The sequence below is a fragment of the Crassostrea angulata genome, chromosome 5, assembly GCF_025612915.1.
Source record: "Crassostrea angulata isolate pt1a10 chromosome 5, ASM2561291v2, whole genome shotgun sequence".
NCBI lineage: Eukaryota > Metazoa > Mollusca > Bivalvia > Ostreida > Ostreidae > Magallana > Magallana angulata.
The window spans coordinates 745,428-759,078 of NC_069115.1; the positions used below are offsets into that span (position 1 = coordinate 745,428).

A 13,651-nucleotide genomic window follows, 5' to 3' on the forward strand; every position below is an offset into this window, starting at 1 on the left:
CAACGCATTCAGGAATTTCATACACCCGAACACGTTACCTTGGACGAAAACACTTGTAAAAACGCGTTTTGAAGAAAAATAATATGACAACCACTTCACTGGCAAGATATATCCAATAAACGACGAAACAAGACAGACTGAAATCGAGGCACAGATACTTCAAAAATTCCTGAAAATTGTAGACCGTTTCCCTGTGTATGTTATAACATCGCACATGCGCAAACCACACACTGTGGCAGATCGAGCAATGTCAATTATCGCATGGATTTTATAAACTGAGTGTTTTTGTAGGAACGGATGGAAACGTTGTTACTTTCTTGGATTTACATGTACTATCATTTATCTACTGTGTTGGATGTAGTGTCGCCGGGGTTTTCAAGATGATGCAGACGTTATGCACTCTGGATGAACGACACAAACGGGCTATATAACTCTAAATTGTTGTTTAACCAACAATCAAAATACCCCTAATAATAAGAATTTAAAAAAGAATGTAGCTATTTTCATTCATATTCTCCTTCTTCTATTTTTTGCATTTATTACAGAACTCATATAGATCAAGGAGCAATTTATCAGAGGAATCAGAAAAATATTTACCAGATGTTTCAAGAAGATGAAGGGGTCGTGGAAGACGAATTCTACCAAGTGTAATTATATTTTTTAATAATGTTTCAATACAAAAGGGTAAATGTTGAAAATGCTGTCCAATTTAAGAGGGATACAGCTGCAAAAAAAAATTATTTGGGGATGGGGTGGGGTGGGGTGTTTGCCGGGGGTGGGGGAGGAGGATGTTGGATGATGGCATGGTCTAATTTTGTTAGCTTTAATAAATTTAGAAAGTTTGTATTTAACAGCCCACTCCCTCAATGTGTGGAACTATGATACAAAAATGTTGTCGAATTACAATTTAAAATCAATTTCCATAGCCCTATAAAAAATATGTTTCCTTTTCTTAGCAGACTCCTGCAGCTAGGAGTAGAGGTCGCCGTGGCGCCGGGAGAGGGGGGTAGAAGAGGAAGAGCTGACCAAGGACCGAACCGTGTGGAATTGGCAGCAAGAGCAAGAGAGGAAAGAGAAGGTCATATGGACGTACTGGCAGCAATAAACAAAAATATAGTAAATAATGGAACTAATATTTTTAAGGATTTCAATTTTATATTTTTTCATATGAATATGTATTCAATTTCAGAATTGCATTTCGTCACTAGACACCTTTGGTCTCAGGGATGCCTTAAAATTAGTGTGCTCCAAGCAACCTTTATTTATGCTCGACATCCTCCAGACAATCCATGGTGAAAATCCAAAACCCCATCACACTACAGTCACAGTCCCAAGTTGATGCATTTGCTCAAATTGTAGAGAAATGCCATCATAGAGAGAAAAGGTATGCTGCAACAAACACAGTCAAAGTTGCATCTCAAGATTACCTGTAAGCATTTCTGCTTGTAAGCTATAGCTATTAGATTTTATTTAGCAAAATGAGAATCATTAAAAATTTGCAGTTTATTTCTCATAAAATTACGCATTTCCTTTTAAGGATGTTCAACCTGTTGTCCTTGATGAGCTTGTGTTGGAAGTGGCGATGCGATACCACAATGATGTTCTTGCAGAGCCAAGAGACGAAAACTTTAATCGATCATGAAGACTTATAGGCAATATATTATGTGGATTCATGGTAAACTTGGTGCAGGCAATAGAAAGGTGATTCCAAGCTGATGTGTTTGGGAAATAAGGGAAAAGTTTCAAATAAAAACAACAAATTAAATAAATCTGAACATTTCTTTTTCCTTTTCATTTCGTGTCCACTTAGTGAGTTAACGACTCTCTGAGAAGCGATACTTTTTCTCAGCCACTAGTTCTGCTGTAGGTGGTGGAGGAACTGGTGCAAGAACAGAGGACACTCTTCTAGGATCCTCTACACTTAATACTGATGTCTGGTTCATCCCTATTTCATGCAGTAATCTGTTCTCCAAACAGACCTTCATCAGCTGCTCGGATACTTCTTCTTTTCCTTATCCCGATAGGTTGACCACCACCCACTCTTTTTGCTAAAGTATCGTTGATGTCTAAACGAGTTAAAAAATATGTTTTGTACAGTTTTGCTCTTTGGATTAATTTGGAATTAAAACATTTTAACAAAGGAAACCGGATTACCTCTAAGAGCCATTCTTTTTCTTGAAATATCTCTATCACAGTTCGAAAGCAGCAATAAGGTTCCTAGCGTTGTATACAGGTGGAGTATATGAGTGCTGCTTTGATGTGTATTTCAGGATCAAGTTCTTGAAATTTTCTAAGGCAGCTGTGCTCCTGTTCAAAAAAAAAGAAGTTAACCAAAAATAATGATTAAGTGAATAAGATGTAAACATTCATTTCAAAAGACAAAATGATTACAATTATGCAAACATGTATATTTTTAAGCCAGTACAAACCTGCAATTCAAGTAATATGGAATTTTTTTCACCAGTCTTTTGTCGCGAACTATATCTCTTAACGCAAAACTAGCAGGTGATCCTGGCTCTAGCCAGCCCTTGTCACGCTCCTCCGTGAGAGGCCCATGCAAGCAAGAACTTCTAGCTCCTACTTTGTACGGGAGGATCCATTCATGCTCGTTGACAACATGATGAATAACGCCAAAGCACATACCCTGGATAAGTTAAGAAAAGCAAAAGGAGATTAAATAGATCTATTAGAATTTTGGAAGCAAAAAGTGTTGTAATGTGATCTTATGACTTACAATAAAATCCTCCTCTGTTAGCTGTAGCAAGCAGAACCAAAAGTGGTTGACGACCTCTCGAGCCCAGAACAGCAATGGTTTTTTCGTTTTCTCCTGTCCAGCCTTTGTTAAAAAATGAAAATGTTTCAAATTCACTCATCGTTACTAAACAAGAATTGTCAGTATAATATTGCAATTATATCAATTCAAAACTTTATCCTACCTGAATTATTTTTTTTTCCCAAGATTCTTTGAACCATGTCATATATCAAACGAGTGTTTGATTTGGGGATAGTCCTTTCCTGAAAAAAATGAAACCATGATCTGATGAAGCATAGTGGGTAAAGCAATAGGATTACACATTGAGATATTATCATCGGCGGTTCGAATTCTCTTCAGTGCGAAACTTTTTTTTACACTATATTTAATCATTTTACAATGCTCTCTTACAAATCAATGCAGTTTCTTTAACACGATAATTTTTTATAAATTTTGATATTTAAATTAAATAAGGAATAAGGAATAATTTTTTGAGTATTAAGAGGTGATAATGTCGGTCGGAGCGTGATCAAATCCAATAAAGCCCGAAGGGCTTTATGATAGATTTGATCACGCCCCGACCGAAATCGTACGATTAAATATTTAAAAAAGAATAAGAACACCCTGCTGGCGCCTCATTTTGGCGTCATTTGTATAATGGGTTATAAAGTATAAAATCGATACGTAGTGTTATCACAGGCAAAGACACTGGAAAATGTAAATATATAAAAATAAAAATCTTTTAAACAGTATATGTAACAAGAAAATGTTTCGAATGGGCGACTTATATTTTTACATGTTGTGCATGTAAACGCGAGTAAACAATGGGTTCATGGATTCGGCTGTTGTGTATGTAAAAAGCAAGTAAAGGGGAAGATAGATAAGTGTCTAGTAAGTTAAGGCCTTGTTAAGACTCTACAAGACAGAGGCGAAAATATCGACAAAAAACAGTCAAATATGCATTCCGTAAAGGTGTAATTAAAGTGTCACACAGACCTGCTAAATTAAAGAGGTACAGAAACACCAAAAACAACAGTAACTACTTATTGAGTCAACTCCATTTTGTTCTGCGAGAAAATCACATGCATTTTGTAGCTCTAAGACGAACCTAAGGGAATTTCAATGGAATATTTTTTTCCTACCAATCTTGGCTTTAATCACACTTCTCGGGAAAGCATCGTTGACCACACCATCTTAGACATTTCTAAAGAACTCTTTACGGATCCAATATCCGACACCGTTAAACTGGTTTTAGATGGGACATATATCCCCGAATACCCAAACTCCGTCACCATAAGCAGAAAACCTTCCGCGTTTCTCTGTAAATTATTTTTGGTGGTTTTTATCATTTGCAATCACTAAATATAATCTGTAACAATATAATTTATAAAATTATTAACAAAAATATTTTTATTTTTATTCAAAAGCTCTCTGAATACGACGTTTATCACGCGTGCTTATTATATCTTATGAACCTAACTCCGTCACCCACATGCTCTATGATATGGCAGGGACTGAAGACACATTGACAATTTTGTTAAAACTCCATTTGTATCTAGGCCAAGTTATAATAAGTAAAAATGGTGCATACAATTTAAATTGTATCTAATTTCATCGAAATGAAATGATCGCCAGAATAAAAAATGGGTCCATGTAACAACAATCACAATGGCCTTTTCAGAATGTATGGATGCCGTTTGATTTATGTCCTTACATATTTCAAATATTTTATATCATTAATTGATATATTACTTATTATATTATTTATTTATTACATTTTTAGAAATGTAGCATATTCTAAATAGCGATATACCGGAGATATCTATATACCCTGTATAAGGCAAAAGTATCGGCATGAGCCATTTGACGTTATCATCAAGAGTAGTGCATAAAGGCTATTCCGGACTGAAAAAAATGTATTAATTACCTTAATAAAAAATGTATTGCATGTGAAATGTTTTATCTTGACCTCTCTAAAAATGGCTGACCACCGTAAATGGTCGAATGGGCCCGCATGTCAGAAATATCGATTTTTAAGTGCACCCGTGAAAAAGTTTTAGCTGATTTCACACAATTAATGGTGCATAAAATGAACAAGGTTTAATTCTGTTATTTTTTGACACATTCTTAAATTTAACCGTTGCAAATTGTTGACATTTGATTAAAGATTTTTGACATGTAAAAAATGACGTCATAATCGTACTTGATTTCAAACGGCGAGGAGTTTCCCGAAAGTGACGGAGTTAGGGGGCTATGCGATATATATTTACACACAAAAAGGTCGTCTTACAAGTTCCAACGCCTTAAATACTCAATGCATAGAAACCTACCCTTAGTTAAGCCTTTCGTCATTACAGCAACAGATGGATACATCGTAGATGTAGCAGGTCCTTTCTTTGCCAACAATCACTCCTCTATTCTACCTCACATCATGAAAATAAATGCCGGCAGTTTCGTGGGTTTTTTAAAGAAGAAGATTTTTTTATCCTTGACAGAGGTTTAAAGGATTCAGTGCGATTTCTTTAAGAATGTAGCTTCGGAAAAGAAATGCGGTCATTTCAACCTAAAACTAGAAAACAACATACAACGAACTAAGCCAATACGTCAAGGTTGGTGAGCAAAAATACGGTGGGATGTTGATGCAGCTAACGGAAGGATAAAGAAATGGCTTAACAATGTTGCTCGTTACAGTCAAATTCCTTACATTGGAGAATTTGTGCGTATTGTGTGCATCATGATTTGTAAATTCAGGCTGACACTTCAAACTAGCGACGATGGTGATCTTAGGCTTGGTTATAAAATGTTAATAGAATCTAGGGAAAACGCAAATGCTCTGAAACAATTGAGTTCAATAGACACGCACGCATTTAGAGCTAATTCCAAATCATGGAAAAGAAATAATGTCAGTGATGTTGTTTGTTGATTTCCAAGCCTTAGTGAGGATAAAGTGAGAGAGTTAACATTTGGTGTCTATAAAGTTCAACAATCAAATTCCTATGTCATCCAGCACATTGAATACGACCAGTACCATATAGACGTGTCTGAAATTGAATCTGGATTAATTCATACAAGAAATTAATCTAGACATCGAAACAGTACCACTTACAACTTGTGGGTAAAGTACACTATGCCAACAGTGTGGTTGGTACTGTCAGTGTAAATCTGGCGCCCGCACTGTAGGATGTTGTGCCCGCATCTGTGGCGTCATTTGCTATCTTGCGTACTCTCGCCATCAGTGCAATTACGCTGTTAATGCTAATAAACAATCCATTTCAAACATTAATGATGCATACGAACGCCAAACAGATTCTGATGAATTTTCTGACTAACCATAATTTTAAACATCTTCGCTAGCCAAGGGTTTTCGGTTCACTTTGCTCCCCATAAACAGACCGAAAACCCTTGGCTGGCGAAGGTGAATTTTAAACTGACTTCTTGTACATTGAATATTGTGTTTAGTTTCTATATTCTTGCACGAGACATGACATAACTTTTGTACCAAACTTTACAAAATCTAAAGCCCAATAAGCGAACATTTATGAAAAGGCATTTTAAATGGCTTCTACCCCCATCTTCTTTAATTAAATCTTATGTCTATATCTGTAATGCGTGTACTAGCAACTTAGGTATTAACTGCAATACCTGCCTTACATGACGTTTTTGATTTTATTTAAAAAGCAGCGCCCTGGTAGGGGGTTCAGGGGGGCGAAGCCCCCCGACGGAAAACAGATTTCATGTTTTATGGAACACACAGGAACAAATTTTAGGCACTTTTCGCAGATAAAATTTTGATTTTTTTAAAAGATTGTTTCCGTATATATTAATCATTAGCATCATCGATGTCACATATTTGTGACCTCAAACAATCAGAGTTTTGAAATAGGGAAAAGAAAGATATTTGCTGTGTGCTTTTTAAAAAAAAAATTTTTTTTAATTAAATGCGATATTTTAACATTTTTAATTTTTGGTCTTAAAATGATGTGTAGGCACGTGCCTTAAGTGCCTAACGGCAGCTACGCCACTGCCTACAAACAGGGACCAGGGGCACGGATACAACGTACGTAATAAAATTAGAATGCAAAAATAAACAAACATAAAATATTACTAAATTGATCAATGAAGGCATCATAATGGATCTAACACCAAATAAGACTTTCTGAAATCATTAATTTCATTATCAATAAGTTTTGAGTTCAATTAAATACGTTAAACGTCTTGGTCGATGGTCCTTTTTAAAACTGTGGGTCATGTGATAGATTTAACGTCTCGGTACAAATCCTCAGTCGGAGCGAAACGTCTCGGTACGAATTGCCCCGTAACCCAAATAGGTCTAGGTCACGGTCGGAACGCCTGATGCAAGCGCCATGTTGGACAAACTTTTGGAGGAGCTCGGTCGGTCGTTTAACGCTGTTAAATTGAAATGATATTGACGCCAAGAAACATTGTAAGTGCTAGGCCTACATGTTGTGGGTTTTTTTCAAGGAGCATGAATGTTAGAATAGGTTATAGTTGAAAGAACATGGTTTTCGTATTTTCATTGGGCAATGAAAGTGCAGTGCATTGTTTATCGAAAAACAAGATTGAAGATATCTGCACTGGGTTTACACGTATTATTTATAGAAACAATACTCCCCAGAACAGCTAAACCAAGATCACGATATGATAATAGTTGTTTAACATTGTAATGTTTAGGTCTGTTCACAGGGGCTCGTCACGAAGTTTTTTCAACCTTGCATATATACCACCTCTATACTATAAAATACACAAGGGAGGAATCAAAACTCGGAAAAATCGCTACCTCCCGATTTCGGTCGCCTCGTATTAATTCTTCTCGGACGTTAAACCCTGCACTCTGGGTATCATTAGATCGGGAAAGGACCATAGTTTTTAGGAATACCTGCAAAATTTAAACATCGGCAACAATTTTAAAAGTTTTCACGCATTTTCTTCCAGTTTACTCTCCGGTGACACTTTCTTCGATCAGATGTTGCGCTCTCATTGGTCAATTCAATGTTGCTCAAGATAACTCGTACGCGGACTTGTATTTTAGAGGGATTTTCAAACGATATTCAAACTTGCTTTGATGCAAGAAATACATAGTCACGTCCTACCGAATGTCCGATGTATGGTTAAAATATTTTTACATAAATATGAAAATTAATACATATACTCACCACGTAATAAGAACTTCTTCACTCACCATTTGAATATCCCTCTAAAATACGAGTCAACGTACGATTTATCTTGATCAACAAAATTAACCAATGAGAGCGCATAAATAAATTTGGTGCGCAACATCTGATCGAAGAAAGTGTCACCGGAGAGTAAACTGGAAGAAAATGCGTGAAAACTTTTAAAATTGTTGCCGATGTTTAAATTTTGCAGGTATTCCTAAAAACTATGGTCCTTTCCCGATCTAATGATACCTAGAGTGCAGGGTTTAACGTCCGAGAAGAATTAATACGAGGCGACCGAAATCGGGAGGTAGCGATTTTTCCGAGTTTTGATTCCTCCCTTGTGTATTTTATAGTATAGAGGTGGTATATATGCAAGGTTGAAAAAACTTCGTGACGAGCCCCTGTGGTCTGTTTCAACAGGTCGAGACCACTATATTTTGTGACGTCGGCATAAATTTGCATACTAAATTAGGCATCTGTTTACTTTTATCGACAAACCAATCAGGTGAATGAGTTGCAAGGCATTGTGGGCTACTACAAGTTTCAGTGTATACAAAGCGTATTGAAAATATATACCATTTTGAATTGTCCTTTGGAAACTCATTTTGAATGATTTTTCAGAATTTATGAAAGTAATATGGACAATTACCGGTATGTCTGAACTTCAATTTCTATGCTCACATTTAAAAAATACTGCATATGAGGACTTATATTAACCTATTTAAATACCCCATTGTCAATGTTCAAAGGAGAGGTACGTCCTATTGAATTAAAAGCAGCAAGTTTTTTTTCACGTGATACCCCATATTTGGGACAACATTAGTAGAACGCGCGTTGATGTTTTCTTCAGGGACATTCATCAGAATGCTTAACAGACAAACTATACTTTATGCTGCATATAGCTTGCGCTTCAGCGTTTGTATATTTGTGCATTTGTACTACCGTGGCTATTCACATATGTTAAAATGTACAGTTTCCTGTATTTATTTCTAGTGCACAATGATAAAGTCACCAATACACAAATGTGATGTTTTTGTCTAATTAAAATATGTTTGTACTTTTATGCGTATGGTTGTCAGTCGTTTCATACTAATCATTTTTGAAGCAACAATTAATCAACTAAAACAACAGTATTTTTTAAAGGGGCATGGTCACGATTTTAGTCAAAAAAAATATTTGTTCGATTTTTATCTTTATAATGCTTCAATAAGGCATTTTTAATAGGCAACCAAAATTTTATTGTCATTTGTTGAGTTATAAGCGAGTTACAGAGCTTACAATTCCTCGCTATGTAAACAAAACTTTTGTTTATATTTTGAATGTTGATGTGAAAATTCTAGTTTTAGACCTAAAATGAATGTGTTAATCGTTAAAAACTGTTTATTAATGCTTAAAAAGAATAAGAATATAGACAAATCATCTAGAAAAAGATTTTTTACTGGTATATTGAACCTATGTAAACAAAAACAGGGCACGAGCCTTGTTTACATGATGAAGAATTGTGAGCCCTGTATCTTGCTTTAAACTCATCGACGGGCACGCAAATTTCATTTCATTATTTGAAATGCATTCATAAAGCATTGTAAATAATAAAAACAGAAAAATAAAATTTGACCAAAATCGTGACCATGCCCCTTTAATGTGAGCATGGAACAAAGTTAATGGTACGTAATCTTTCCTTTTTTACCTTCTAAAGTAAAAATCAAGATGTACAAACATTCCGGCAAGCAATTAAATATTGTGTATAAAACAAACAAATACCACGTGCGTTTGTTGAATCGTAAACACGTTATAGACCGCTATGCATTGCAACTCATTCATTTGATTGGAGAATCTGTTTGCCGAAAATACTGTCACGTGTTAAATAATGCTATCCATATAAGGTAGTGTACCCGACCTGTTCAAGATCAAATGGATTTTGTTTATTTCATTACAAGATGTTTTGGCTAAGATAGTGGTACACATGTAATACATGATCAACACAAAATATATTTAATAAAGACAGATAATTTTAGGTTATTGAATGTTCACAAATACTTTTGTAGGATGTTAACATAGCCCTTCTCTTTTTGAATTTATTACACATTCAGGTGAAAATATGTTAATTTGCTATTATTTTTAAGAAAGGAACCTCACACATTGCCCCCCCCCCCCCCCAGTAGATTGACATGCGTTAATGCAAGGAACACTGACCCAATATCTATTGTTGGTTACTTTGCAATATCATTTGAAATTAAAGTTGTTATCAAAGAAAACAGTAGTGGAAAGTACAAAGTCTATGGGTGTAAAAGGTTTTTTTACTGATTAGATACCTTATACTGTATAACCTTTGATGTGAGATTCTAAAAGCTGTACAAATTATGAAATTTGTTTTTTTTAACCAAAATTTGGTAATTGATGTTATTGATTTTGATTTGTTTGTTGTTATTTATAGGCCTGTCTTTTGAGAAACTGCAGATTTCCCCAGCTGAACTTTACAACATTACAACATCTGTACATTGTCAACATGAACCAAAGTGTACAAGGTTTGTAGATGTCATGTGCTACAGGAATGTATGGGTAAAAATCATTATAACGTAGACAGATAGCAACAAATATTGTGGTTTCATATCTATCAAAATATTAAATTTGTTATTGGTAGGCCAATCATCCATTACGTTTCATAGCATTTATTTAACTAAATTTGTAAAAATTAATTGCCAGCCAAAATTAATGAATCACAGACCTCAATAATTGTCATATACCAGTCAACTGAAATCTGTTTTTGCCATTAAAATGGATAATTACTATCTTGTACAACTGGAAATCTTGAAACCTATAGTAAATGGAGTTTCAGTACATTAGAAAATTAATAGGAATGGAACTGGCATTTTTTTTTGATAGTCTGTAATTCATTTAATTGAGATAACAAGTTTCAAAAATGGATTAAAAAGAGAAATGGAATGAAATAATGACCAACATTTGACATGTCTGATAATTGTTTCATGATCTTGATTTTTAAAAATTGTGGATCATGAAAAATATACTTAAATCTATCTGATATGTTGTTAATTAGCTTGCTTGCATACTTAAGGAGAGAATGACAATGCATATTACATTGAAAACTTTCATTCACATTAATATGATAAGAAAAGCATTTTATCAGGATACAAAATTTACATAGATTTATGTATAAATAAATATACTCTATTCCAATAGGATTGGAATTAATGATATACATGTATATTTCAGGGTAGATGCACCATACATAAAGGACTTGACCATGGACCCTCGAAGCAGTGCCCAGGATGTGGTGCGTTGTGATGTGTGTGATACTCCTGTCCCCCCACTACACTGTGACTTCTGTCAGACCAATCTCTGCAAAGCTTGTGTTGGAGAACACATGCTGGATTTATCCAAAAAACATCAGGTGGTACCGTTCCAAGACCGAGGATCTACTCCAAATTATCCCATTTGCACAAAACATTCCCCCAAGCAATGTGAGCTTCACTGTGAACAATGTGACATTCCTATTTGTGTCCTTTGTGTTTCCTCTGAAAGTCACAAAAATCATAAGTTAGTAGACATTTATACCAACTATGAAAAGAAAGGAGAGGATCTACAAAAAGATTTGCAAGAACTAGTTAAATCCCTTTCTCCTAAATACCAAGAGATTGCAAACAAAATAACAGTGCAGAAAGCTGATCTGAGTAAAAACTCAGAGAAATTGACAACATCAATAGACAAACATGGAGAAGTCTGGCACAGAGAAATAGACACCATTATACAGAAACTGAAATCTGATCTTGATGAAATGGACACCAAACACCTGGCTGTCTTAAACGAACAGGAAGATGAAATCACACGCGCCATTTCTGAAATCACACAGAGCATTGCTGATCTGAAGAAGTTACTGGACTCCAATGATGTCAGCCGTGTCTCTGCCTACAAATCCAGGATTGCTGAATTCAGAAGATTGCTTCCTAAACTCACAGTTTCTCTACCAAACTTCACCCCTCAGAAAATTAACCCAGAACAACTTTACCAACAATTTGGTTCCCTGTCAGCATTCTCCATTACAACAGAGGAACATGGCTATACCATGGAAATATCAGAAGCTGGATCCTCTCCTCTCAAACCACTGATTGATGAGCCACGGATCATCTCCACCATACATACACAGTATGGAGGCCTTGTTAATTGTCTAACCAGTGTTACTTGTCACAGTGATGAAGAAATCTGGGCGTGTAGTTATCGTAATAAGATGATGAGTCTCTACAACCTGCAGGGGGAACTAGTGAAGTCAGTCCAAACCAAGTCAGGGAACGGTCCACTGGACATAGCAGTGACAAGGAGTGGGGATCTAGTTTATACTGATCACAATGATAGAACTGTGAACATAGTGAAGAATACACAGATACAGACAGTGATCAGACTACAGGAGTGGGGGCCTCGCAGTTTCTGTAGTACCTCCTCTGGTGACCTCCTGGTTGTCATGGACAGTAATAAACAAACAAAAGTTGTGTGTTACTCTGGCTCCACAGAGAAACAAAGTATTCAGTACGACGACAAAGGACAACCTCTCTATTCACCTGGTGAGTACAACCCTAAACACATCAGTGAGAACAGGAACCTAGATATCTGTGTGTCAGACCATGGAGCCCATGCAGTAGTGGTGGTCAATCAGGCCGGAAAACTCCGGTTTACCTACACTGGTCCTCCCTCTACTACCAAGGGATCATTTAGTCCATGCGGCATCACAACAGACAGCCAGGGTCGGATCCTGACAGCAGACTGGGACAACCACCGTATCCACATCCTTGATCAGGACGGACAGTTCCTCCGCTACATTGACAACTGTCATTTACAGGTTCCATATGATTTATGTGTGGACACCAGAGACAACCTCTTTGTGGCTGACGTTGAGTCAGGTAAAGTGAAGAAAATACAATATCTGATGTAACACTGTGTGTGTATTATATGTAAACAAACTGTGTGTGTGTATTATATGTAAACAAACTGTGTGTATGTATTATATGTAAACAAACTGTGTGTGTGTATTATATGTAAACAAACTGTGTGTATGTATTATATGTAAACAAACTGTATGTATTATATGTAAACAAACTGTGTGTGTGTGTATTATATGTAAACAAACTGTGTGTGTGTGTATTATATGTAAACAAACTGTGTGTGTGTATTATATGTAAACAAACTGTGTGTGTGTGTATTATATGTAAACAAACTGTGTGTGTGTATTATATGTAAACAAACTGTGTGTATGTGTTATATGTAAACAAACTGTGTGTGTGTATTATATGTAAACAAACTGTGTGTGTATGTATTATATGTAAACAAACTGTGTGTGTATTTTATGTAAACAAACTGTGTGTATATTGTATGTGTATATGTCAATGAACCATACATGTGCAAGTATCATATTATATATATGAGAAACAAACTGTATGTATGTATCATTGTAAATAAACTATTTTGTTCTATATGTAAACAAACTATGTGTATGCATTTTATTTATAAGAAAAACTGTGTATAATATCTGTGTACACAAAATATGTGTATATCATCGTTAATTGTAAACTAAAGAAATAATTTAATGTACATGTGTGTATTGAATGCAGTTGGAATTGGATGTATAAAAATATTTCTTTATTAAATGTACAGATCTAATAAATATTTTTTTTTCTTTTCTGAAACAAGCAATCTTTACGGTATATGCAATGGA

General features: G+C 35.4%; 1 protein-coding gene and 2 pseudogenes across 1 annotated transcript; 2 read left to right on the top strand and 1 right to left on the bottom strand.

Moving 5' to 3' along the window:
- Positions 1-939: 939 nt before the first annotated feature.
- On the top strand, positions 940-2,028 carry LOC128183603 (uncharacterized; annotated as a pseudogene).
- LOC128183604 (uncharacterized) lies at positions 1,815-2,978 on the bottom strand (annotated as a pseudogene).
- A 4,108-nt stretch (positions 2,979-7,086) lies between these two features.
- On the top strand, positions 7,087-13,651 carry LOC128186193 (E3 ubiquitin-protein ligase TRIM71-like). The gene is made up of 3 exons (XM_052855967.1): positions 7,087-7,196; positions 10,364-10,454; positions 11,161-13,651. Exon 3 carries the CDS (start codon positions 11,192-11,194, stop codon positions 12,869-12,871), a length of 1,680 nt encoding a protein of 559 aa, XP_052711927.1. The 5' UTR covers positions 7,087-7,196; positions 10,364-10,454; positions 11,161-11,191; the 3' UTR covers positions 12,872-13,651.